General features: G+C 42.5%; 1 protein-coding gene across 1 annotated transcript; it reads right to left on the reverse strand.

The window, feature by feature from the left end:
- Nucleotides 1-811: 811 nt before the first annotated feature.
- On the reverse strand, nt 812-26741 carry CCND1 (cyclin D1). Its single transcript, XM_053283348.1, has 5 exons — nt 25404-26741; nt 23700-23915; nt 22567-22726; nt 16731-16879; nt 812-4186 (listed from the first exon to the last, which is right to left on the reverse strand). The coding sequence occupies exons 1-5, from the start codon at nt 25599-25601 to the stop codon at nt 4031-4033; spliced, it is 879 nt and encodes a 292-aa protein (XP_053139323.1). The 5' UTR covers nt 25602-26741; the 3' UTR covers nt 812-4030.
- Between the last annotated feature and the right edge of the window lie 980 nt (nt 26742-27721).

A 27721-nucleotide genomic window follows, 5' to 3' on the forward strand; every position in this document is an offset into this window, starting at 1 on the left:
GGATTTATAGTATTGGTATGTTAAAAAAAAAACCAGGTATCAGGTGTATTGGGTCTAGATATGAGAGCCTTAGGTTCAAAGCCCTACACCTCCTTTGTTTTCACCAAGTGCCCTTAACCAAATTAATCTGCCAAGGGTTTTGAGGGGGAAAATAGAATATATTGTAACTCACAGGACTAGGCAAGCAAGAGAACATTTTTTAAAAAATGGGCAATTAAAATGGTAATATGGGAAGGTGCCCTTAGTACATAAGAATGACTGGCCCCTTTGCTTCAATGTTCACTCTTTTGCATCATCCCACCACCCATTGCTTGATTCTGATAATTAAAAAATAAACTGTAAGGGACGTGTGGTGAAGCATAAATACTCTCCATAAAAGCTCTGTCATAGACCATGTTTTAATCCAAGCCTCGTTATTTTACATTCCTGTGTTAGTATGTTCTTTGCTACTGCAGTTAGTGAAATATATTGTTCCTTCTATCCAAAAGTAGCAGTATGTGCAAGATGGCAGACAGGGACACAATAAACTAGGAACATCTGCTGCATTATATATGACAAAAAATTGTTATACAGGAGATTTGCACATTCTAGTTTGTGTCAGTTAGGTCTCAGAAAAATTGCACTCCCAGAATTTATGTTCTTAAATTTAGAAGGAAATTTACCTTTATTCTGGAAATGTGTAAAAGTAAGACCTGCCATTTTGTAACATTGAAGCCAAATTACTTTTGTGTTAGAGAACGCACACAGAGAGAGTGCGATGTGGTTCTTTGTAGCCTTAGTATTTAATAAAAACAACAAAGAATGCAGGCACTGGGTTTTACAAATTTATTTCTAGATTTTAGGGGAAGTTTTTTTTTTTCTGGAAACTTATCTGTTACAGGTCTGTTGGTGAAAATGTGCATTTCAGACCAGTGATGCCAATAAGTACAATATATATAAAAAAGTACAATTGCTTTGAATTGCTTTGCTTTCTATAGATCGTTATAACAATGTGACAAATAAAGCATCTCTGTTGGCACGTGAACCCGCTTATTAGCATTTGGCCTTTTTGTACATACAATACTTAAAAGAAATTTGCAGTACACGCTGCCATTTCTCAGTGAAACACATAATATAACCAACAACCACAAACTCAATAATCTTGTTTGGTTCAGAGACACAGAGATGCCACAAACAGAAATGTCTATGAGGTAAGCAGTAAGAAATGTTCCTGAAATTTGGACAGAGTGTATCCAGTCCTCCTGGGTCCTGCGACTGCTAGTAGCATTACAAGGTTTTCTTTTCTGTTTGAATAAGCTTAGGTAGGATCTTAACTGCATTAGCCCTCAAAATGAAGTTCTAATTCTGTTTTGGTTTAGCAGCATACAGGCAACTAGATTATTCACCATATAACTTTGTTAGCTGACTTACTTGTGAGATTTACCGGTTTCTTGTTTCTTTTTAAATTAGCATTATGCTATAATTAACATCATCAACAAAAAAAACCCCTAATATATCATAACAGATTAAACACACAAAATACTTAAATTCCAGAAGATAACCTATCATACCGCATGATGATTCTCCACTGATGGAAAACATCGAAGGGCATACAAGAGTTATATTATAATGCACCTTTCGTATATCAAATGTGGCTAATAACACAGCTTAAAACTACTATGATAATAAACCCCAGATCAGAAAAAGAATCCACTTTATAAAAACACATAACAAAAGAACCTGACATTACTCAATCTTCTGAAATGTCTGTTTTAAAATTAGCACAAACTAGTTGCAAATCGCGAGGCCCATTCAGAATAATGTCCAATGCATTTCAGCTTGCAGTAGAACTATGAGGCACTGTGAACGAACATTAAAACCTGATCTAAACATGGTTAACTGAAGTATGAGGTATTGTGAAACAGGAACCTTTTTTGGAATAGAGCAGTAATCACATTAAGTAAAACTGATCACATTAAAAAAATCTACCAAAAATGATGTCAATAATATAATTTTCTATGAGAAAATTTAAAACCTATAACATGGCAGTATATGACATTGTATAAACAAACAAAAAAAAGACCACAAAATAGCAGCAAAACACAACAGATACAGAAAAGCAATGTTATTTTTTTTTTCAATTCATGCTGGGAATTTATCCATAGCAGCTCTTTAAAAAAATGGGAGCATGTGCTCCCTTTTTTTTTCCTTTTTAAAAACATTTTTTTTACAATCAACACCTTAAGCGGTAGTTTCTCACATACATTTTGCCATCACATTCTCCTCAAGCATCAACTTCAACAGCTATGTCCACGTCCCTTCAGCTACTTTCTACAATAATAATAAAAAAGATACATAGCCAAGATGTGCAAATTTTCTATTTGTTGCTAAATTAAAAAAGGAGGGGCAATACACTGGATTAAGAACTTCTTTTTTCAAGTACACCAATTCTACACGTTTAACTATGGCGCCTTCTCATGGTTAACATTGTTTTGGAAATATATGGGCCAAATGGAGTACTGTCTTGAAATGTCCTCATTTCTTAGGAAGATGCGTTAGAATTGCAACATCAAGGGCAGAAAGATCTTTTTTCCTGGAATCAAGGGGTGATTTATTTTACAAATTATACTGGCCTTATGAACATCCTCTGCAATAAATATTCTTTTTAGCCTTAACTATAAATTATATATTTTAGTGTTTAAAAGCCTTCAGTTGTACAACATCTAGAGACAATTCTCATAATATGTGTCCTATAGGTAAACCTTTCAGGCCCCTAAATTTTATATTTTTAAAAAAACGAATTGGCACCAAAAGATTTCTAAATATCTTTTCTATTGAAAACATTAGGAAGATATCCTGGCAATTTTGTGTATGCAATTTTTCTCACTGTCTGGAACACAACCTTCAGAAAAGAAAAACCCACCTTTCCTCAACACCATAGTTAAATGCACTTGCTCTGCAATTCCAAGTTTGCACACAAGCACTTTATATATATATTTATATATTTATATATATAATTTCCAAACCATTCCATTTGAAGAGAAAAAAAATTCCCACACAATAAAAAGAAAGTATTTCCTATACCTAATGAACTGAAAGTGCTTTGAAATGGAATGGTTTTAAAACAATAACAAAAACAAAAAGATAAGCTGTGGATTCAACCTGGACATAATTAGGCTGTGTATCTTTTGTGTAAAAACCAACGTTTTTGTATTTGTATACACAGGTAACTACAAAAATAGGAAGATTACAAAAATATATTATGTCACTATTGCAATTTCTCTTTATTGTTGGAACAGAATGTTGGGTCGTTCCCTGGCCATGCTAAGCTGGAATCCTAGAGGCTTTATGCACAGGTAATCCACAGGCACAGAAGATTAACATATAATAATGCTGTAAGCTAACATATACTAATGTAAAGGTTACATTAACCATTTATAAGGTGAAGAGGATAAAAAAAAAACCTAAGGGAATAAAATAAACATTTACAGATGAATTATAAAGTGACTAAATGCATAAGCAAGCAAGATACAGAAAAGCCTAGAACTGCATTAAAGCTATGCTTTTTAAAGGAAAACACCCCCAAAAACATACGTATTCTATCTAAAAAAACACACCCTCTTCTACTTTAAAAATGGTTGGCTTCTTTAAAATGCAAGAATCAAATCTAATACCTCCCCTGGAGACATTTGTGTGTATGTGTTAATGCCTATTTTTACAACATACAGACAAAAACACTTTAATATAAAAACTAGTTGATTATTATTGTATAAAATCTTCTATTTTTGTAGCGCGAACCCCTGGAGATCATGCAAATACTTTTTTTTTTCCTTTTTAAGACAGTTGGGGGTAGGGTGGGGTGGGGGAGTTGTCTGTTAAAGTCACGAAGGCAAGGAAGGAATAGTGAAGAAAAGAATGAATGACATTTTCCCTTCTGGTATAAAAAGTCCTGGGTTTCTTGGGGGCGACGATCCTGATGCCAATTCCTTCTCAGATGCCCTTTCTTTGTTTGCTGGTGCTGCCAAGCAAACCCCAATTGTTGAAGTCCTCTTTAAATATTCACATCTCTAACATCAGTGGGTGTGCAGGAAAGGTCTGCTTCATCTTCCACAGTCTTTGTTTCTGAAGAGATGTTGTGTTGCTGTGCCTGGCGTAGACTAGATTCAAGCAGGGATTCAATCTGTTCTTGGCAAGCTCGTAAACAATCCTAAGAAAGTTCAAAAGAAGGGGAAAACTCTTTAGAAAATAGAGACAAACATGTAAAACCAAATGCCTTAATCCAGGGGTTCTCAAACTTGGGTCCTCAGATGTTGTTAGGCAACAACGCCCATCATCTCTAGCCAAAATGGCCTTTGGAGGCTGATGAAAATCGTAGTCCATCAGCATCTGAGGACCCAAGTTTGAGAATCCTTGCTTTAGTTTTAGAAACTAATATACAATGCCAAGTCACCTGACCAGCAATGTTCAGAAGATACATGTGTGTGGGAGAAACAGTTGTGTCCACTGCCCCACTGCTGACTTCCATCTGTTGATGCGAAGCTGTGAACAGAGCCATGTTCAGGCACCCTGAAAAATGCAAGATATCCAGTTGTGTGGGGAGAGCCCATCCACATATTCAGTCTAATGATGAGTTAGTACTAGCTGCTAAAGTGGGAGCTTGTGTTCCAGACTAGTGTTGTACTAGTGCAACAGGGTGTGCTTACTTAATTTGTGCCACGCCTCCTCCTGGGAAGCCTCTTCCTCAGTCCATACACTTTGCAGGGAATAGTGCAAAGCTATCAGCTTTCCTTGTTGCATAAGCATGACATCTGTGCAAGTGAACCGAGAGCAATGGATTGAGCGACTTTGAGCTTCCGCTCAGCTACATATGTGCATCTATGTTCACTGCATGTCCTGGATTCCCCGTATTCACCCAAATTCAAATGCGGATGATTTGGCCCTATCTACCCCCAGCACAGTACTTCCAGTGACTGTTGCTGGTGTGTGTCTTATGTTTCTTTTTAGAATGTGAGCCCTTTGGGGACAGGGAGCCGTCATATTTGTTTGTTATTTCTCTTTGTAAACCGCCCTGAGCCATTTTTGGAAGGGCGGTATAGAAATCGAAGAATTATTATTATTATTGGAATCTGGCACTTGGGTGGGTTCAGATGTTACGCCCAATGGGGGATGTGTGCTCTTGTGTCCTAACATTTCCCCCACTTCCAGACTGCTGCTGGTCATGTGAACCCACGCTAAGAAAGGTCAAGAAGGAAGGTGCTCCTGCCCCAGGTTACTACTATGAATTTAACTTAGTTCAGAGATGTAGATATTTTGTCACAGAGTCTTTTCTAGATGTGTGTTGAATTTACATGAGTTTAGTGTGTGCGTTTATTAAGATACTTAAATTCTGCCTTTTCGCCCCCAAAGGGCCTCTCAGAACATTCATTAAAACAATAAATACAAAATGCAAAAAACTGAAAAAAATGGCAAAGCCAAAAATCAGAGGAGGGGGGAGGGAGGGAGAATCCTTCAATAAAAGGCAATCAACAAGCTCCGAGGAGGGCCCTTGCCCCTGTTCTTACATGAAATGCCAATAAGGGCCAGAACTAAGGGAGTAAGTCCATCATGCTTAAGTTCCACTGCTTCTAGTCTTATCGTACTGAAGCCTCAGTAATATCTACCTGTGAGATTACCACGGGTTTGTTATATAAAAATCGCACAAGAAATGATCTGGTTAAATGATGCTGCCACCTGACTGTTGTGCCAGCCCTACGGGCAAGCAGGGCTCACTCACCCCCATTCCTACAGGGGCAAGACCTAGACCATCTTCAGTCACCATTGCCGGCAGCCACTACACACACACACAAGTGCGCCAAGACAAGCAGACGCAAACAGTGTTACTAGAGCAACTCAGATACCACAGGTACAGTTCCCAGCAGCAGAAACCTCAGAAGAGCTGCGAGAACAGCTGAGAGAGCCACAGGAGTTCTCGGAAGGCTGCAGAGAATGTGGGTGGCTTTTCAGGATGGATACAAGTGAGATAGAGGAGGAACACAATGTGGCTGGTGGCTTGGCCCCCAGAGAGGGGCTAATCATAACCATCATCATCTTTATTTGTTAGATGCCCCATAACAAATTGTTCTCTGGGTGGCTTACAATCGAGAATTAAAAAATACAGTAAAAACATATAACACATTAAATCATATTAATGGGAAGCAAAAAAGGTGAATAGAAAATGCAAAATACAATACAAAGCTTAAAAACTCATTTTAAAATTAGTTAAAAATCAGAATCAAATCTGAAAAACCTGAATTTAAAAGGCCTGCGTGAACAAAACCATCTTTAGCTGGCGTCTAAAAGAGCAAAGTGATGAAGCCACGTGAACCTCCCTGGGGAGGCTATTCCATAAATTGGGTGCAACCACCAAAAAGGCCCTCTGCAGGGCTAGTTTCTGCAAGCTGGCTGAACAGAGGAGGAAACAAGGTAACACACAAGGCACTCCCCTCCCAGTCTGAGAGGTCCCTGGGGTGAGGCAGGAGAAAGGCAGGCTTCTTTGGCAGAGGCCGCTCCAAACCCCAGGCAACTTCTCCATGTCTGAGAACATGGCTGCAGCCTCCATACATTTCCCACTGGATCCCAATGATCCGCCTGCCTCTCACCCCTCCCCTCCCAGTGCTTGTCACCTTGTATCACCTTCCTTCCCCACCACCCCCACCCATTTCCTGCAAGTTGGGGGAGCAAACCAACCTCCCGGGAAGAATGAGGTCAAAACATTTTCTGCACTGTCTAAACAGTATGTCAAATCTTAACAAGATAAAGATTTAGTCATTTAATATTTTTACACCCCTACTTCCTGAACAATGACTTGCATCTTAGAAGCAAATTGACCTCTATCATGATCAGGCATTTCTGTGCAACACTTTTGAAAAAGATATTATTATTAATGGCTGTAAACTGAACACAGCTAGACTAAAGGAAGGCAACATTTTGTATGTGACCTGCTCAGCCACTCTCTACCTAGTGGTAAGAGCAAGTTGCAGATTTACCATAAAATCTATGGTGGCTTCACCCACCTTTAGTCTCTTATTTACACAAACCCAAACATTACACACAGCACTGCATGGTCAGTGCTGAGGAAAATCAAGGCAAACCACAAAGCCCAGGGAGTGCTATACAGATAGGCTCTGAGGGTATGCAGAGAAAGAGGCATGCGAGTTCTGATGCACAAATGGAACTTCTGCATATACCAGGACTTCTCCATCTACTTCAATGGAGAGCACCATTCCTTTGAACCCTCAGAACTGTCCCACTTTTGAATGAATAAGGAAACCTATTCATGTGTAGTCTACCTGTGCCTGATGGAACATAATGGCCAGGACTCTTGCCATTATGCAGGTGAGGGACCAAAAACAGTCTGTGTTTGGTACACTCTAGAGGTAGGCTAAATCAGATAAAAGTGTCCTGAAGTTTAACCCCACGAAACGTGTGTCATTAAACACTTCTGCAAATACCCCAAAAACTAGAATATGTGATTCGAATATCAAAATTAGAATATTTTGATTCCAATTTAATAACAATCACAGATAACAATAGTTAATATGTGTACAGTGCTTTTTGAGTTTTCAAAGCACTTCACATATATTATCTTGATGTAATCGATAATATATACAATGTGAAGGGAGGCTAAATGTTTAAAGACATTCAGCTGCCCAGATTTAATGGCAAGTGTTCATATTTAACCCTAACCCATTACTATTCAAAATGAGCACAACCGATTTCTAATTGTGTAAGAGTATAAGAACCTGAAAGTCCTAATCTAATAGACCAATGGCACAGCTAGCCTGTAGCCATATTTTGAAAGTACAGCTGCTTTTTCTAGCTTAAATACTACCAAGTGCATCATACTGTATTTTATATTGAGATGCTTAGTATTCATCAGAAGTGTCTTGAGCAAAAATGTCTCGTGAATGTAAAAGATAAATTAGGACCACAAAAAGTGGTGCCAAATCTCTTCTGGCGTGAGCCAAATCTCTTCTGGCATGAGCTTTTGTAATACATCTGTTAGCCTTTAAGGTGCCACAGGACTCTTTCTTGTTGATTCTGTAAAAAGCATGGCTACTCTTCTGGAATTTGTCCTAATAGGAACAGGCATGCCAAATTGAGTCACAGAAATTCAAAATGGAAAGAGACCTGGTAGATCACCAACGCACGTATTCCTGTACATCAATATGACGCCTTCTTCAGTGCCAAGTCTGCAGCCACTGCAACAACAGGGAACAAGTCGCCTTAAAGAGGCAAAACAAACAATTCCACAGTAGTGTGCTGTAGCTCGCTGTTTACTCCCATCTTTCTAACAAACATCGTAAAGCTTTTCTCAACATGTTTAACTCTTGTGTGTTAAGAACTTTGAAGTTTCCTTTTGGGATTGCCTTTTCTGATTTAACCTATGACATGTGCTAGCCCTTGCGGTGAACCCAGTCTTCCATGATAAATTGCCGTCAAAAGTGTTAGGATGTGCATGACTGAGAATGAATGTTGTTTTCCTGAGATGGTGACCTGCCTGCTGTTTTCTTTATTTTCCTGTTTCAATTCTGCCTTCATTCAGAGGCTTCTTGTGTGATCTACCAGCTTTTCACTGACTCCACTACCACAAGAACCTTCTCTACCACATGGCATTGGGGGCAAAATAAGATTAAGAACCCAAGCAAACAATTCTCTGCAAGTCCCTTCTGAGAGGGAGGGAGGTTAATCCTACCTCTAAGCAGATCAGACCATCAGTTACAGCTCACTGAAAACAAATAACCTTTGACCTTTACTGGTTTAAACTCTAGTGTAATATTTCCTCTTGACAGAGACACAGTATTTCAAACAGCAAAAAGAAACACCCTGTATCCTAAAGCCATTATACATTAGGCTCTTTACATACCACTGGCCTTTCCCAGTAAAGACACTACAATGGTGAATCCATGATATGGAATATCTTCTCTGACCTCACACATTCTTAAATTCATTCACATATTTATTACATTCCCAGAAACTATTCACCTCAGAAATAATACAAAAATTAGATTTACATAAAAGTTTTAAACAGTTCTTTCACTACCAGAAAGTTTGGGAACTTTTTGTGGTTGATATTGCAACTATGAAGTACAGTCAAGAGCTCTACTCCGAAATAAACAAATTCATATTTGACTCATCGTGCTTCAATTTCTGGATGTGCACGCGTGAAACATTATCACCTACAATCTCACTGGGATTCAGCAATTTGAACTGATGAGCTAGATTTACCTATAACATTAAATAAAGATGAAAACATATACGTTTAATAAACAACTGAGGCGTTCTCAAATCTCAGTTCCACTAAAAAATAATAAGACTTCCAGGGTCCACAGCAATGGATGGTCTTGGTAGCCAATCAAAAATTTCTGGTTGCCAGGCCTCTGCCTCTCCCCTCAAGGGCTGGAGGTTTCCTTGACCTTGCACTGCACATTTGAAAGTTCAGTCAGGTACAAAACCCTGTTCCTCTTCCCAGCTCCAAGCTTTGGAGGAAAGCTGGACTTCATTTCTTCCATATTACACTCCTAAGGTACTAAAAATGCCTCAAACAAACAAAAAAACACCCACCACCAATAAGTGCAACAGAATGGCCCCAGCTTGTTCCCTGAGCTTGAAGGGGTAACACAGATACATCCCAGCCACCCAAGGAGTGGTGGCACCAGGAAAAAAAAATGGAGGAGAGGCAACAAAGGGGGAAAGTGCATTGATTTCTGGAACAAAAATTGCGGGGGGGGTGTGGGGTAGGTAGAGCAGACCACTTGTCTGGGGGGCACTTGCTCCCCGCCCCCCTCAGAGCTGCCCTTCCTCCAAAGCACAACATAACTGCTGGCCAGTGTGGGGTAGTGGTTAGAGTGTTGGACTAAGACTGGGGACTAAGTTTCATGACCCATTCAGTCATGAAACTCACTGGGTAACTCTGGGCCATTCATTTCTCTCTCAGTCTAACCTACCTCACAGGCTTGTTGTGAGAAGAAACATAACCATGTATACCACGCTGGGCTCTTTGGAGGATGAGCGGGATATAAATATTTAAAATAAATAAATAACAAACAACAATTTCCTAGTCACATTGAACTTCTGAGGCACTCAGAGCATCTTAAAAGCAATGCCTCTTTCCCATGCCTTCAAAGCACAGCACAGGGTGTCACAAGTCCTCTCCTCTCCAAGTTCTCTGTGCATGCCAGAGGTCTTGGGAGGATGACAGTGATGGTCTCTTGTAGGGATGTGCACGGAAGCAGGCAGGGATGGCTTAAAGGGGTAGGGGGTAAGTCTTTAAGGGTGGGGGTAGGGTGCACCCTTGATATTTATTGCTTGATCCACTGTGCATTACAGACAAGGTGCTCCTATTGTGAAGAGGCCTCAGAAATGAATTCTAATGTATTATCAGTTAACACGGAAACCCAATCAAATGTAGCAATTTTCTGGGCTCAAAATGAATGTCAGATGAAATTCAGTGTGTTTGGCTGATGGGGTCAGGAACAGCCTAATGGAAGACAGCCCAACAGTTCTAACTGTGGTTCTCTGACTTCTAATTACCACTGATCAAAAGCAAAATGGGAAATTGGACTCCCACCAACATGTTTATGGTTCATGTTTATGAACCATAAAGGAATTTCAATCAGGTGATCTTAATTTTAGCTTATACTTTCATGTGCGCTTAAGGTAAATTTAATAACAAAATATCAAATTCTCTAGGTCATCTATTCCAGCCAAGAATGGTAAGTATGTGCTTAAGGTAAATTTAATAATAAAATATCACATCATGTGCTTAAGGTAAATTTAATAATAAAATATCAAATCCTCTAGGTCATCTATTTCAGCCAAGAATGGTAAATATGTTTAAAAATGTTCAGATGGAATGAAAGGATGATGCCTTTGGTTTTCAAGCAAAGTTGCTATGCGGGCTTTTAAGACCACAACTGTATGACTAATATCAGTGGCTCACATGCTCTGCATGTGTTATGCCGGTGTTTCCAATTGGCCCATGCTCTTATGGGCTACTAAGGAAGCACCAGTAGTCTTGTGCAAGAGCACAAACACTTAAAGTTGCACACCCACACTTTGTGAGCACAACTTACATTTGAAACAATGTAAGTTGTGCTCCTGAAGTGCCAGTGCACATCTTTAACTGTCCACACTCTCATGGAAGACCACTGGCATTTCATCAGCAATGTGACACCCACAGCAATGTGGGCCGATCGGAAACACCAGTGGACCACTGCAGAGCACATGGGCAACTAAAATCAATGGGCTGTATCCTATGTAGTGTTTGTGCTCAAATAAGCAATCTTCTCCATCCTTTCCTGCAGTTCCCTGAGTCACCCCTAAGGGACAGCGAGCCTCTTGATATGTAAACCGCCATGAATCATTTTTGGAAGGGCGGTATATAAATCAAATAAATAAATAAATCGCGTGGGGTGCAGCATGGTGGCAGGAATGGGAGAGGAAAATCCCTAGAAAGTAGATGTAGGCACGTTGTGAGAGACTCGCTTGACTGCATCCTTGTCTTTTGTGGGGCTCTGGTGGTTACAGTGGTGAAGAAGAGGCAAAGGACTGCTTGCACCAGTGCTGTTGCATTCATGGTACTCAGCAAGCAACCTGACGCATTTTGCAAAAGATGGTCATCAAGTTCTATGCTAAAAGATCTAGCATATCTAGCCTAATAAAAATCAGAGGAAAAGCAAAAAAATTTTTAACAAGCACACCTACAAAGAAAAATAAGGAGTAAGTGCAAATAATATTCACAGGGGAGCCATTTTTAAAGGTACTCAAGTGTTCTGTTTGTATTTGAGATTCTCCCTCATCTCTTTTTACTTCGTCCTCTCACCAGGTTTGGCTCTTGAGACTTCAGACCAAATGGCCACATCCAGAGAGCCATGCCGGATGCATTGGGTATTCAGAGTTCTATAGCCAATACCAGCTCCTTGTTTCCCCCTGCAGTGTTCCCTCTAATGTTGTTAACTACAACTCCCATAATCCCCAGCCAAAGGCCACCACAGCTGGCGATGCTGGGAGTTGTACTGAACAACATCTGGAAATCCCTGCTAGAGAGAACACTGTCCCCCTGCCAATAAAACTTGGGGGGAGCTTCAAAAAGGTGGCCTAATTTCGTGCAGAAGCAGCTTTTGGGGGCAGTGTCAATCTCCAGAACAAAGAAAGTAGGTAAATCTCAAAAGGCACTAAAAGAAAAGTATGCATTTACACAAGCACTCCAATTTGTTGCCTAATGCATTTTGAACAGACCCTGTTGTTTGTTAGGGACAGCTAAAAAACAACTCCAAAAAATTATGATTCAAATAATCTATCACAACACACCTCATACAACCTCCCAAATGTTAATGGGTGGGATCCAAAGTATTTTGAGTGTCAGGAGAGCAACTGCTATAGAATGAATGAATGAATGAATGAATCAGTTTACAAATGTTTGCACAAATGCCAGTGAAACAGTTTGCACTGTGTTATGATGTATATGTTCTGTATGTAGGTTTCTCACACTTACACTTCTAGTAGAGCCTGTACAAGCCAGTAAACATCTTCAGGTTTCATTTAGGTTTTTCTCATTCAACCCACCAATGCAGGCTGTAAAACAGCCCTTCTATGAGTAGAAGACATCTTCCATATGTGGAAGTGCACTTTTGGATTCAACTTCTTATTTTCAACCATAACTCTTCTTGGGCTGCTTTGGACAATACTTTCGGGCTGATCTGGCCCACTGCATGGAGTGGAGTGAGGGAACATCTGTCCTTCCCACTTTCACATGAAAATGCCATGTCAAAAATTGGCCAATACGTGTCATACAATGCACAGACAACTTCACTGTGTGGTTGATTCTCTAGAATATATCGAGTGAATTGACTGTGCATATGAGGTCTATGCGAATCAGGATGTGCCATTCCTGCAGGGCTTTTAGAGGTGGTACACCGGGAAGATAAGCATACCCACAGCTCCACAAGATGAGCAAGAATGGTGTAGAAGAGGGCAACCAAGATGATCAGGGGCCTAGAGCACCTTCCTAATGAGGCAAGGCTACAACACCTGGGGCTAGTTTAGAAAAAAAGATGACTGTGGGGAGACATGATAGAGGTCTATAAAGTTATGCATGGTGTAGAGAAAGTGGATAGAGAGGAATTCCCTCTCACATAACACTAGAACCAGGGATCATCCCATGAAATTGATTGCCAGGAAATCTAGGACCAACAAACGGAGGTACTTTCTCATCCAACGCATAATCAACTTATGGAATTCTCTGCCACAAGATGTGGTGACAGCCAACAACCTGGATGGCTTTAAGAGGGATTTGGATAACTTCATGGAGGAGAGGTCTATCAACGGCTACTAGCTGGAGTGCTGTGGGCGACCTCCAGCCTCAAAGGCAGGATGCCTCTGAGTACCAGTTGCCGGGGAGTAACAGCAGGAGGGAGGGCATGACCTCAACTCCTGCCTGTAGGCTTCCAGCGGCATCTGGTGGGCCACTGTGCGAAACAGGATGCTGCACTAGATGGGCCTTGGGCATGATCTAACAGGGCTGTTCCTATGTTCTTAATGGCATGAACATAACATCCAAACTAGACCTTTCTCTTAAAAACCAACAGCAAAACAAACTCTTGCCATTGACCTACTGCAATGTGATAGAATCCAATTCATTGTTATGTATCCTAAGTGATCAAATATTATTTTCTTTTGACTCAGATGTGGAGCTCTTTCTCACGATCTGTGAGAAGGAGCTTGAAGTGGCAGAGGAGGACGCCTCCAAGAGCTTACTTTCCCCGCAGACAATGTCCATCGCTTTGCTGGGCAGGCAGACCGTTCGACCACACGGCTGCAGCTGCTGCTGGCAGCAGGGAGGTTTGGGGGCCAGAATGCCCCCAGAACTCCCACAATGTGAGTGTGCAGTGCATTATGGGGATTCCTCCGACACCAGCTGGTAGGGATGTGCACACAACCATTGGGCGCTCCATTCCAGGAGCGCTGAACCAGTTCCGTGGACAAGTTCAAGCCAGTTCAGAAGTGGAGTGTGTGTGGATAACTTTAAGGGTAGGGGAGAGTGCTCTCAGCCCTCCTGCCGCATTTCCCCCACCAGCGCTGTGTATTCAAACGGGCCAGTGTTGTACCTCCCTGCCGCCCTGTTGCATCCTCAAACCGGAAGTTCCCAGTGCACATGTGAATGCCATATGTGCAAGTGCCGGTTCCGTGCACATCCCTACCAGCCGGGAGCCTCACAGTCACCCAGCCCCTACTCCAAGCAGCCAGAGCTGGCAGATGCTAAGAAAAATGGGGCTAAGGGAGCGCATGCTCCCAACCTCATTTTAAAGCAGGAGTGGGGGACCTTGACCCTCCAGCTGTTTTTGAACTACAACTCCCACCATCCCCAGCCACAATTGGCTAGGGATGATTGGAGTTGCAGTTCAACAACAGCTGGAGGGCCAAGGTTCCCCACCCCTGTTTTAAAAGCAGACTCTGGAGGTGGGTTTGCCAGAGGGAGTCACGTGGCTCCCGGCCCAGCAGTTCTGATGTTCAGCTAAGACCAGGCTTGGCTTCCTTAGCCCAGTTTTGGCTGATTGTCAGAACAGCCTCATTCAGTATCCACACTTATTTGCCACTAACTAATGCCTTGCATTGGATAGAGGCCAAGTGCACAGAAAAGAACCTATGCTGCTCCCCAACAGATTGGAATACACATCAGTTTAGTGCTGGTATACACAGCATCTTATTTCAATATGTATAGCATATGAAATAGCCAAGACTTCAGCCATGAATTTAGGCTATTGTCTTCAAGGCACTTAAGATGAAATCCTCAAACTGTTTGTTCTGAAATTATTCCTCTGAAACCAATGAAATTACTCTAGAAATAAGACTGTTCAGAAGTCGCTTTTAGGATTGCAGAGTAAGAAGTCGACACACCAAGCACAATCACTGCACATTCTCCATTCAAAGCAACAGGGTTCATCTGGGAAGGTAAAGTGTGCCATTGAGTCGGTGTCGACTCCTGGCGACCACAGAGCCCTCTGGTTTTTCTTTGGTAGCATACAGCGGGGGTTTAGCATTGCCATCTCCTATGCATTATGAGATGATGCCTTTCAGCATCTTCTTATATCGCTGCAGCCCAATATAGGTGTTTCCCAGAGTCTGGGAAGCAAATAAAGGAGATGCCTAGTAGTGCTTGGTGAACTGCAGCTGAACAACCTGACCCTAAGAATGAATCACAGAAGCAGGTCACACTGCTTTCTACAGAACACATTTCTACAAAATGAATTTAAACCTCCCTGAGCCTTTTGGAAGGGCGGTATAAAAGTTTTAATAATAATAATAATAATAATAATAATAATAATAATAATAATAATAATAATTTAGGAACAAGTTACAAAATGTGTCTTCATGGGGCTTGCTCTTTCTTTTGATTTGGACCGTTAGCACCAAACTGAAAGTTCAGGAGCTGTCCCCCTACCAAAACAGATAGCAGACCCTTGTGCTGACATGGCATCTTGGTTTATGTAGACCGCTTCTCTAGGCTGGCTCTGATATAGTCTCCCTTCTGTAGGTGATGGACACAGGCACAGCTTATGGTATATGTTGCTTACACTGATGGTGTACACCTGATCCTAAATGTTTCCATAGACCTGCCCCAAGTTCATAAACATATGTTACTAAGAAAAGCAAAAAGAACATAATGGGCAAAGCATTAGCTATCAAAATATAATAATATTCCATTAATTATGAATTCTTGGTTCATGTAACGACTTAGATGTTACGTTTTGACAAATCTTGTTCTGGTATTCTTCCACTTTGGATATTTATGGACACACGAAATGAAGGCTCTAGCCATGCCTCTTTGGTTGCAAACCAGAGGGCTGACTTTATTTGACTTATTGTTGGTACTTGGGAGACCTCACAAGAACTGTTTTAAGCATCTATTTATTGGGCTTCCACATTGTTCCAACACAAAGCTAAACTCTGCCCCAACTTCACACACCATTAGGGCATGGATCATTGACTTTAGGTCCTCCTTGTAGGCTCCCTTCCTGCCCATTCATTCATGAAAGGTTTATTGCTCACTAGTTACTGATGAGCAGCTCCAGGAAGCTGCAGGGCAAGAAAAGGAGAGTCCTATGAGGACCATCCACCTTTTCACAAAACTGTGGGATGGGCATGGTTCAAAAAAGGGGAAAGGGGAAAAAAGAAACCATCAGTATTCTCTGCTGTGCAGGTCTGCCTTACAGTAAACCAAATTAGACAATTAGAACCCCTTTAAGAATGTTTTTTTCATGCCCTTTAACAGCATAAAGAGTCTCAGGAGTGGTCAAACGAAGGCAAAGGACACCATTAGGTCTGTTTATTGCAGTCACTATTTCCTTGACTTAGTTTAAAGGGCTCTCTTCTACACTGTTTAATTATCTATAGACCAAATAACTAGAGCCTCTGCAATTGGCCTCTTAAATTGCTTTAAGAGTATCCTCTCTCTGTTCTTGGTGTTTCTTCACTAGGTGGCTTAGAACTGCTGGCAGCATGCAGCCCAGACATTGCAGCAATGGGATTTCCAGGGGCTAATCTACAGAATAGTGACTGGCCAAGAAGACAAATGCAAAACAACTTTGGACTCTTTAGCGAGAACTGATCAACAGAATCGATGCACACAGATCTAATGCCAACATACTTCATAATAGCCAAGAAAAGGAGGGGTGGGGAAGGTTTCATTCAGGGCTAGCAGACTCACTTACCGGATCACATCTGATGACTTTTGATAGGAAATGTGTGAGGCATTGATATGAGAGGAAAGCGTTGGTGTTTCCAAGGTGAAGGCCTTGCACAGCGGCTACCACACTACCAGCTGCAATCATGGAAGGTGGATTGGAAATAAACTTAACATCTGTGGGAGAAAGCAAAAAGAAACGCAAGGGAGTTTATACATACCACTCTTATGGATGCAAGTAAAAGAGGCTTGGCCTATCGGGGGTGGGACAGAAGTAATGAAGGGATGAATGCCTGACAACATAAAGGGGCTGTCCAATGCAGCTTAAATCTGAAGCAAGTTCCTGAAAACATACTACTATTCTGATTCCATGCAAGCCAACCTACTCATTGAGGTAGATTCTTTGATGTGATCATTTTTCCAGCAGTGGTAGATAGTTAGACAAATGGGAGGCTTTATTAGTTTAGTGGCTTTATTGTGCCCCAAACTGGAGCGGTTCTTTTCAAATCTAGCCTGAGTCTTGCACTCTACTGATTCAGTCTCTGGCACCTGAAAAAGAGGCATATACTGCCTGGTGATAGCCTGCTGATGAGACCAGCATAGAAACCCCCACCCCACCCCAGTTTCAACATAATGTGAATTGCATGTTTTAGGGAGCTTTCTCATTTTGCTTTCTGTTCAAACACATGTGATCTTCAACAATGAACTCAACACAAAACAGCATCTAACAATCCAATAGACTCATTTACTTGGAAGTAGGAAGTCACTGAGTTCAGTGGAACTTATTCAGAAGTGAATGAGCATGTGATTGCCACCCAAGACTGCAATCCTAGGCATCCTCATCAGGAAATCTGCTCCCTTGAACCTAGTGGAACTTACTTCTGATTAACCACACTTGGGCTGGAAACCCCACACCTTTGGGGTTTTTTGGTGAAATGGAACTCCTATATACTTTAGTTGAGATCTTCCAACGAGCAAGTCGTTGTAAAGGAACGTTTCCTCCTGCAAGTGTTTTGCCTCAAACTGTTCTCTAGATCAGTGACCGCCTTCCATCCTAGCAACAGGGATCTCATGTAAATGTGGCATAAGGGGGTCCCAAGAACTGGCAAACATTCAGAGACATTCTGATGTGACACCACGCTGACAAGAGCCTGGGCCCATTTCCAGACCGCATTGCTGTAGGTCTAGCTACAAAGCCACTCCCATGACTGCTTAGTCCAGGGATTCTCAAACTTGGGCCCCTAGGTGTTGTTGACTACAACTCCCACCATCCCAAGCCACAATGGCCTTTGCCATGGATGATGGGAGTTGTAGTCCAACAACATCCGAGGATCGAGGACCTTTAACTGCCATTTATAATGTCATTCCTTTTTTTAAGGTAGTGATCTGCAGTTTTAGGCTGCTTCAAAGCAGGAACACTAGATTCATGATCATTAAGAGAAGGGAAATATGACAATATCCAATTGTTAGGAGGAAGATGGAAAATGTCAATTTGTACACATTCAGCTTAGGAAATACAGGAGCCTATTTCCAATAAACTTTCTCACTTAATGGGGGGCAATTCCATTCCTCCCCAGAAAACAGGTCCCCCCTGAACATATAATTTATGGACACAAAACCCATACTGTTAATATACTTTATCAATGAAATAATATTAAGACTATGCAAAAATCCTTTATTTCTGTGTTATACCTTAATTATAGGCACCTTACTTCCATTTTAAAATGTAGACAAAAGAGCAATGCACCTATTTTAAATGGGGAAATTTACTCCTTTTAGCAGGGGGGAGGCTACTCACAGCTGAGTAGCTCTTGCAGATAACAATGGAGAACTACACACAGGAAGTGGTCAAGGAATCACATTTGAAATGAACCTCTAGGACTTGGTCTATATGTAGTGTTATGCAGCCACTATGCTATGCTTGCGATGACCTTTCTACCCATTCACATTTTATAACAGCCTTTAATATTTATTGAAAGATATAAAAGGGATAGGTCTCAGTCAATATGAAAGTCTCACTGGGTGAATAAACCAGATCAAACCGATCAAAGAAATTACTGGTGTACCGTTTCAAAAAGAGTTTGAAGAAATTAAGGCAACATTGTGCCTGTCAAACGTTTGACTCTGCAGCTCCCCAAAATTTGATCTCCCACAGGTGCCCAATTACTGGGCAAATTAACACGCTTTCCAATCTGGAACAAGTGGCCTGTGCTTAATAACCAGGCCCCAAATGGGCAGGATTCAGGAGATCATTCAGATAGCAGCCAGTTTGGGAATCCAGAAAGTGTTTCCTCTTAAAGTGGTGATAAACAGGAACACGAATTCCTAGTCACACCCTCTTTCTCTCCTCGGAGGAAAAGTGATAATGAAGTTTAAATGACCAGTTTGTGTCTGTCCCCATAACCACTCCAGACAAGCAGCATGGACAGACTTTTTGTTGCGACACAACAAGGAATTATTTGTGGCAGAGACCACTAATTTCAGCATATTAATCAGGGGGCCCCTCTCGGCTGTAATTGGATGCCCCCAAGTGAAGAGTGTGGCATCATTGTCAGCCTCCATTGCCTCATCTTGCGCTATTGAGCGCTCAGGAACAAGGGGGCTTCGGTGAGATGAATTAGACCTGACACAGCAACAATGGGGAAGGGGGCCCCTCAATTGAAGCACACATCCCCAGTAGCCTATCTGAGACTTCATCCAAAAAGAATAAACAACTTCAGTGTTGTTAAAAAGAGAGGAGGGAGTGGGGGGGAGAGGAGAGAGAAGAATGCCAGCCACCCTGAAGGGAGGACAAAGCAGGCATCGAGGCGCTGTAGCGCTTTAAAAAAAATTCCTCACAAGGCAAGTCACCCCTTTTCCTTTTTAAATGGAGCAGCAATTCCATCCGTCTGGAGAGCTGGAGGCTATGAATGAAAATCTTTTCATTGAGGCAAATCAAAACTCTGAACATAAATCACTGGCTGCAAGATGCAACAGGTTCCAACTGGTCACATACCTTGAGACTTCCAATTTTAGAAAGGCGCAAAGAATAGAGGAATTGTGGCAAGCTTGTTTCAAAGGAAGGGCTTTGCTCCAGTAAAAATCACATTAGAGAATGATCATAATCCTCCCAAAGGGACCGAGGATGTTTAGACAATCAGAGGTAGGGAAGGAAATACTGCATCTCCCAATATTGTTCCTATTAATTGCTTTGCTTCCATAGGGCTAGAGAAGAACTCATTTCAGCTTGGATCAATGAAGCTTCCTTCATTTGAGTTTATCCCTCCCTTGCTGGCTATGCCAGGACCCTATTCATTAAGCTAAATAACTCTTAGTATTTCTCCCCCTCCCTTCCTCAACCTCCCACCAAAAAAAAGGAGTCTTCAGTGGAAATATATTCAAAACAAACAAACAAAACTGGCAAAGCAAATCCATTTTGGCTTAGCAAAGAATTGAAGCCGGAGCATAAAAGGAATTCCTTTTAGCATCACCTTTGCTTTTAATCTTCTTTATATCTAAAACAAAACCACATTCAACCCTTTTTCCTGCACCTTCACCTTGTTCAATTTGTTTTCTTGCTTTATTTAAGGCAAGTAGTTACAATGCCAATCTCCCAAGTGCCGATCTCCCTTTATTTAGTAGAAAAAGCCCAGGTTGTGCTACAGACAATGTTCAATAGGCCAAATGGACCTTGACTTTAATGAGCTTTGGATCAAGTCTCACTGGGTGTTTGGGGTTAATAAAATGAGTTTGTAATTCATCCAAATGAAGTTTGGCAAATCCAAATAGCACAACTCAGAACTGACAAAATCAATCCTCTCAATTGCAGAGCTTGCATCCTTTCTTCTTTCCTTGCTCTCTGTCTAGGCATCCCTAGTCAATTAACTAAAAAACAACAACAACATGGCTTTTAAGGATAAATTCACCAACATAAAACCCTATTAAACAGTGTTTACTTAGGCAAAATTCCCACTGACTTCACTGGGGTTGGGGGCTCCCTTGTTGACCTCCACGCTTCCTTTAAGCCTGTGTAAAAAATTTCTGGACAAGGTTTGCATTCACCAATTCATTTTCCGGTTCTACGTATGGCATTTAGAACAATGTTTAAGATAGGCCTCTAGACGTGCCTTCTAAAAAGAAACATAACAACACTGACAGCAGATCAAAGTACTTGGCTCTTTGCGAGCCTCCAACCTTTGAACTATTCTTGTTTTCATCACTGTGGAACTGTTTCTGCCAGAGCAACAACCCAGGTTAAACATCCCCATATCCAAAAGAGGAGGCTGGATGGATATAAGAAAGAGACGCCAACGGCTATTAACGTCACTATGTGGCTACAATCTAGGCTGCCCCACCATTCGGGTTCACTAGCCTGCTGTAACTCTTGGCTCTCCCAAACTGTAGATATTGCTAGTTTAGTTAGAAACTATTTTGAAAATGTTCTAATTGTTTTTAAGGGCTTGGCAAGGAATGCATTTTACAGAAAATCCTAAACTGCCTATTTTTCTAAAGTTAGGTTCAGGATGAAAGGCAAGCCTGAAAACTGCCAATATTTACATATTTTCTTTGGAGATTCTGCGGCTGCCTCTCCAAGCCAGAGCTTGCAGTAGGAGGGACTGTGTGAAACCAGTATGAAAAAGGTTTCTGCTTGTTATTTTTCTTGAGTCCTTTCGCCAAGGATCTCAGGTGTGACATCACTACCTCTGCTGCGAGTTACCTTGGGCATCAACTTGACCCATGAATTTTAAAGGCAATTCAGTTTTCTGAGCTTAGAAAAGTCTATTTACATCTACATGTTCCATGTCCATTTGGGATCGCTTCATCTGACAAACCATATCTCACAAGATCAAGATATACAGTCCTGGTATATATTGCTTTTGAAAGCATCAGTCAGATCCTTGAGAGTCAACACTGCAGGCTTCCATTGGAAGGGAAATGTGCTTTGGCAACATTCGCTTCCTTGTTCTTTTGCCATTCCAGATCTTTCTTGCCACACTGGCAGACATCCATTTTCCCTCTACCTTTCCCATTTTCTTCTTGGCCTTCTACCCCCCTCAAATAAAGCATCAACAGTGCTACCTGGGCACAAGGAATGCAATGTTACATTCCTGACCCCACACTCCTGCTTGCTTGAGGACTGGGGGAGGGACAGGGAATGAAGGAAATGAAATGGTAGAAAGGAAAGTATGCGGAGCTATGCACACCCACAGTGAATGCCCTTGAAGCCAAAAGCCAGGCCTCTACAAAGAAGATTTCATCATCCGTGTTTCTGGGTCCTCCTGGGGTTTCATGACCACATGCGTTCAGCACAGCACGTGGTCAGCTGTGAGTGGACTGCAGAGGCTAAGCTCTTGGCCAGAGAACCTTAGTTAGTTGCACATGCTTCTTGTTTCTCCTCCTGCCCTTTGCCAGCAATTCTGGGGAAGAGGCAGGAAAAGGTGCAATCTGAAATGTTCCAGGGAAAGCAGACATAAATCCTTCAGCCCAAAAACTCTGGAGAGAAGGGGGAGGCTTTAAAGGCATTTCACCTTCCAATCCAGGAGCTCTTTGGAAGTCTTTCCGAGACCTCGCTCTGCTGTGGGAAACCATCTAGCCATTTTTTCAGCTGAGCTACAAACACCACATTATTTTGCCACTTTCCACAAAGAGTTTATTTCACCTTGAAGCTCACAGGAAATGCTTTCTTTGGGCAAACTCACCTTTGGCAAAGTCATCCATGTTCTGCAAACGAGACAATGCTTAGCGCAGGCATTAGCTATGCTGAAGCTTAGTGCCTGATTTAGAGGGCGCCCCTACCAAATTCTGGGCAGTGGGTAAGGGAAGAGGATGTGTTTGCTGGGGGACACAGACACACGACACGCCTTCCAAGGGTGCGAGGCTCATACCTGTAGCGCATAGAGCCACAAAAGTCTGGGCGTGTTTACGGATGATCTGCTTGCTGTCCTCAGCCACAGGCATTTTAGTTAGAAAATGTTCAATAAAATCATGAGGGGTCATTGCAGCCAGATTCCATTTCAGCTTATTCACCAGAAGAAGTTCCATATGCTACAGGAGGAAGGGGGCATGGGGGGGGGGGGAGAGGAGGAAGAGAGAAAAATGTGGTTACAAAGTTCCCTTTATAAATAGCTGGAAATGAAGCATTTACTTCTGAAGTAGCTGCTTTAGGACTGGATACTATAGATGCTTTCTTTTTGGTGCTTTGCTCTTGCATGGTGGCAAATCTCACCAACAGAAACGGTATGTGTGCCAAACACAGCAGCAGCCATAATGCCACCAGAGTACAGAAGCATGGCGGGAAAGGCGCCTTTCTACATGAAAATTACATAATTCTCTTCCCTCCCCCTTTCTCAGCGCCATCATCACCCACAGCTGCTGGAAACCAAAAGTGCTCCATTAACCAAGCATGTAGCTTGAGCTAACACAAGAGGGCGCCAACCACCCACTTTTCCTCCCATCTTGTTACTGTATTTTCCCCTTGTTGCAAGCTAACAAGGATTTAACATATTAGGGAATTTTCATTCAATTAATCTACTGCACAATGTGAGCTGCAGCAGGCATGAAGTTGACTAATACTCTCATACTAAAAACATGTATGCACTTTCCCCCCAAGTAAGTATGCTTATGATGGCAGCTGAATAGTCTGATCCTGGTGCGTGCGGGATCATCTTTTAATTTGAAAATAAATCTGGGTTAAATGGGATTTACTCCCAAGGAATGGGCATAGGATTGCAGGTTTAGTGGAACATCCCTCCTTTCTATTGCAGAAACATTCAGAATAGGATGATTTGTACAACACTTGTCATATACAATTATATTTCTTCTTTCTATTGAGGCAGTCTAGAAGCTGTATAGATCAAATGGGAACAGTTTGAGTAGGCAAACCACATGCAGTTATTAAATAAATATGTGTATATATCAGCAGGAGGGGGTGAGGATAGGAAGACCTGAAGAACATGACCTATACTTTTCTTAGTTTGGTTTCTTATTTGTTTCCCTGTTGAGAGAAATATGAAATTACCAGTAATTCGTTGGGTCTAATGGAGTTATCAGTGTAAATACATAGTTTTTCTGCTGTTAGAGGAATAGTTTCCTTCATTTTTGAAGCCACAAACATACAGGTAGCTCCCAGTAGCTGCAAATGGCTTTTCTTGAGGGGTTCAAAAGACAGATATCGGTCCAAATAATTCATAGCCAAAGGGAAAACCTCCTCTTCGCATTTCTGTTCCTCGCAAACCTGCAGGAAAAGGAAAGCAAGATTGTTGAAAGAAGTTATTCCTTTAATCATGGGGGGTTCTTCTCCCCTTCCCGCAACAAAATGCTTTCAGCAGATGAGATATCGTTGAGAAGAATAAAATACAATGAATTTCATTAAAAGTTGAAGAAACAGAGGTGTGAAAAACTGAAAGAGAAAGTTGCAAGTGGAGTTAAAAAAACGTGGCTGATGACTGGCAGAAAAGAAAACAGGCTTACTAGCCCCAAGAGCCTTCGACAAGCACCCCAAATGGGCAAATTGGTTTCAAAATGCAGAAGGGGGGGCCTAGGTGCCCCCTATTGGTTCCAGTTTGCTTGGGTGCTGCCGATCCCCCTCTTTGCTCGAGACACAAAGGTGGCGTCCAGAGGCAGCTGCAAGCTTTTTCCCCAGACGTCATCTTTTCAAAAAATATTTAAAAATATTTAAAAAATCAGCAGCCGCCCCCAAAGCGTCTGAAAACACCCCCCGGAGGGTCCTTTACTGGTCTCCACTGCGAAAGAGCACGGGGGACGTTCCAGAGGGACACCCCGAAGTCAAACTTCGGGGCTCCCCATTCCACTCCTCTCTCTCCCCCGTGAGAAGCAACGTGCGACATTTCCCAGCGCCGGGGCGGCAGGGTGGGCTTTCAAAAATTAATTAAAAATAGATCGCAGGCACGCAGCGCTTCGGAAAAGGGCTGAAAATGTAGCCCAGGCTCCCCTCGTCCTTCTGGGGGGCCCCTGGAGCATGTCTCGCCGGGGGGGAGGGAAATCCCCACTGGTTTTTGCCGGGCGCCCTTGCCGACAAGTTTCTGGAGCAGAAGCATGTCTTCCAGGGGGGAAGACCAGAGGAGACTCTGCTCGGAACAAAGAAAAGTATCTAGCAGAGACTCCCCAAGACAGCCCCGCCAGGAGCCCGAGGACCCTGTGATCTGTGGCCCCACGAGGCCCTCACTTGCCTCCGGCGGGGCTTCTGCCTTCCCAATTATTAATAAACACTTGGCCTTTACAATAAAAGAACAAAGATGGCGCATAATACTGGCACGGGGAACACTTGCATACGTGTCCATGGATATTAATTTAAAATAAAATCCCAATCAAATGCATAGCAAGCATTAGGGGTTGCCCAAGAACTCGGAGAGAGCATTCTAGGCTCCTGGGATCCAGAGATCCCCCCGAGGCACAAGGAAGGGGGCGCGTTTGGGAACTTCCCAAACTACTTTCGGGACCCCCTCTCGTTGCCCGAACTCGTGCTATATGGAGTAAGAGGCCCCCACTTCTTAGTGACACTAGACAATCCGTGTTCCGGCAAAGCTTAGCAAAAGTCTAAAGAGAAGAGGCAAGGCGCTGGATGGTTGGGTGGGGGAAGAGAAGGCTCTACCGCTAGCAATATGTTTTAGGGTGCAGGAAATGGGGCGGGGGGGGAGACACTGGGACACAGGAATGGTTTTATTCGTAAAAGGGACAAGCTTGTGCAAAGCACGTTACCAACCTCCAACATCCAAGTGGCCACTACTTTCCTCATATATGGTAAGATTTCCTTCTGCACGCACTTGAAGTAGGAGACCGAGGGCGAGCAGGTCTCCTCTGCTTTCAGCATAGTCTGCAAGACCCTGTCATTGAGAAGGCTGGCATCTTGATAGGCTCTCCTGATGGTCTCCACTTCACAGCAGAGCAGCTGATGTTCCATGTCTGCCGCTGCTGCCGCCGCCGCCTCCTCCTCCTCTCCGCCGCCGCCGCCTCCTCCTCCTCCTCCGTCTTCTGCAGGCAGCTTTGCTCCAAGGACTGAGTCAGTCTCTGGCTCTTCCCCTTCCAGGAGTCCCTTAGATGCTGCTTGCTGCTACTGCTGCTACAGCCCTCTGGAGGCTGCAAAACTTTCTAACTTCCAACAAAACTCTCCTGTATGGGTCCCCGTGACGTTACTGTTGTTAAGCAGAGATCAAAGCCCGCAGAGAGAATGCGAAAGAGAGGGAGAGGGAAAGAAGCCAAAAGCAAGGGGCAGAGCCCTTAAGCCATCCCATAGGCTTCAAGTCCTTCCCCTTTGCTTAGCTTCGACAGAAGCAGGGCTTTTGATGCAAATGCAAATGAGGACAAGGGCTTGCTTTCTTTTTCGGGGGAAGGAGCGAGGTGGTGGGGGAAGCCCAAATTGTCTTTCCACTGGATCAGGCAGAATTTTAAAAATGGAGAGGGCTCCGGGAGCCGAATGATGAATGAGACTAGGCCACACACAGACACGTTGTGGGTGGAAAGGGCTGGGAGACGAGCTTCGGATGCCCTCAGAAGGAAAGAGCACCACCACCAAATGATCAGACGATCACCATCATTAGTTATCAGTCTATGAAACCAGCATTAATTATTATCATTATCATTATGCCACTCTCAACTATTTTCAGGATAGGTACAGAAAATAACATTTTAGCCCCAGGGCTAAAGTTACTGTCACTGAACCTCATCTTCAACTCCTTTGGATAATATTACATATCCACATTGTGTGTCACTTTCTCTTTCTTTCTTTCTACTTTGAAGTCTACCAACACGGTCCTAAACGCAATTTATGCAGGAATGCCCCGGCAATTTCAACGAGGTTTACTTCCAAGATCGGGATGTTACTCTGCAAACTAGAGAAACAAAGATAACTTTCGCATAACATAGCAATATTCCCTTTTTAATGCCTTATCTGAGAAGCCAGAGCCAATGGGGTTTCTAGGTGAATGTATTTTTGCATCAAAGTATAAGCCATTAACCCTAAAGATGCAACACACCACACGACAAGCACCCAATAAGTGCGGCTTTGCAAGATGGTGGCGAGCATTTCCTTCCGCGTGTTCAGTTCGAAAGCTAAGAGGAAGCGGAAGTGCACGTGGCCTTCGCTCATCGCTCTGGATATCAAAATAAATTCAGGTTCGTAGTTAAAGTTATAGAGACACTGATTTCGGCATGAAGCACTGCTTCTCAGAATACAGTTCTACTGTCGATTGTATACGCGGATAAATCTCGCAGATTTATTTTTTTTAATGGTAGGGGTGGATGGGTTTGCTAGCTCTTCGTATGTGAAGTTCCCAGATACCATCCCACCAAAAAAAAAAAAAGGTGTAATCTAATTTTATTTTATTTGTTTATTTGTTTATTTAAAGCAACAGATAAGCCTTTTTCTCTAAACGCAAGACATGTCCTAGTCTTTTAAGGAGTTACGGACATGGGCTTCATTTTGTTCCCTGGCAGAAGTAATCAAATCTATTGGGGAGAAATGTAGGGTCTTGTCTCCCATTTCTAGCAGAAGTCGAAGATAATGAACGCCTCAAATACTGAAAATGCGTCTGTTCTCAAAATACGTTCGGTTAAAGCTAGCTTTTCAGAAATGTCTCAAGAATTTGGCTGATCATTTTATTTAAAATTCATGAAGAGCCAGGCTCCAAGTCTTCTTTATGTTTGGGGGAAAGAGAAATGTGCTGTTTTCTTTGCAAAAGATTCTTCCCCCGGTCCTATGCATACTTGGAAGTAAGCCCTACTAAGTTCAAGGGGCTTACTCTCAAATAGTCAGGCATGGTTCTATAGATTTATAAATCGTGGGATCTGCACGGGAAGCAGGAATCTGACAGACCAGTCCTGTTTACTCGGAAGTAAGCCCCACTGCAGACAGAAAGGTTTACTCCTAGTAAGCGCGCGCGCGTAGAATTGCAGCCTGAATCTCCTGCGCATGTCCACATCTATATATGCGCTATTCCAAGACAGCACGATGACTTCCTGTGCAGTTCCTCCGTCGGCAGGGTGCCTTCTAATTGAAGCGCAGCCTGGCATTGTGGAACGTTA

The sequence above is a fragment of the Hemicordylus capensis genome, chromosome 1, assembly GCF_027244095.1.
Source record: "Hemicordylus capensis ecotype Gifberg chromosome 1, rHemCap1.1.pri, whole genome shotgun sequence".
Lineage (NCBI taxonomy): Eukaryota > Metazoa > Chordata > Lepidosauria > Squamata > Cordylidae > Hemicordylus > Hemicordylus capensis.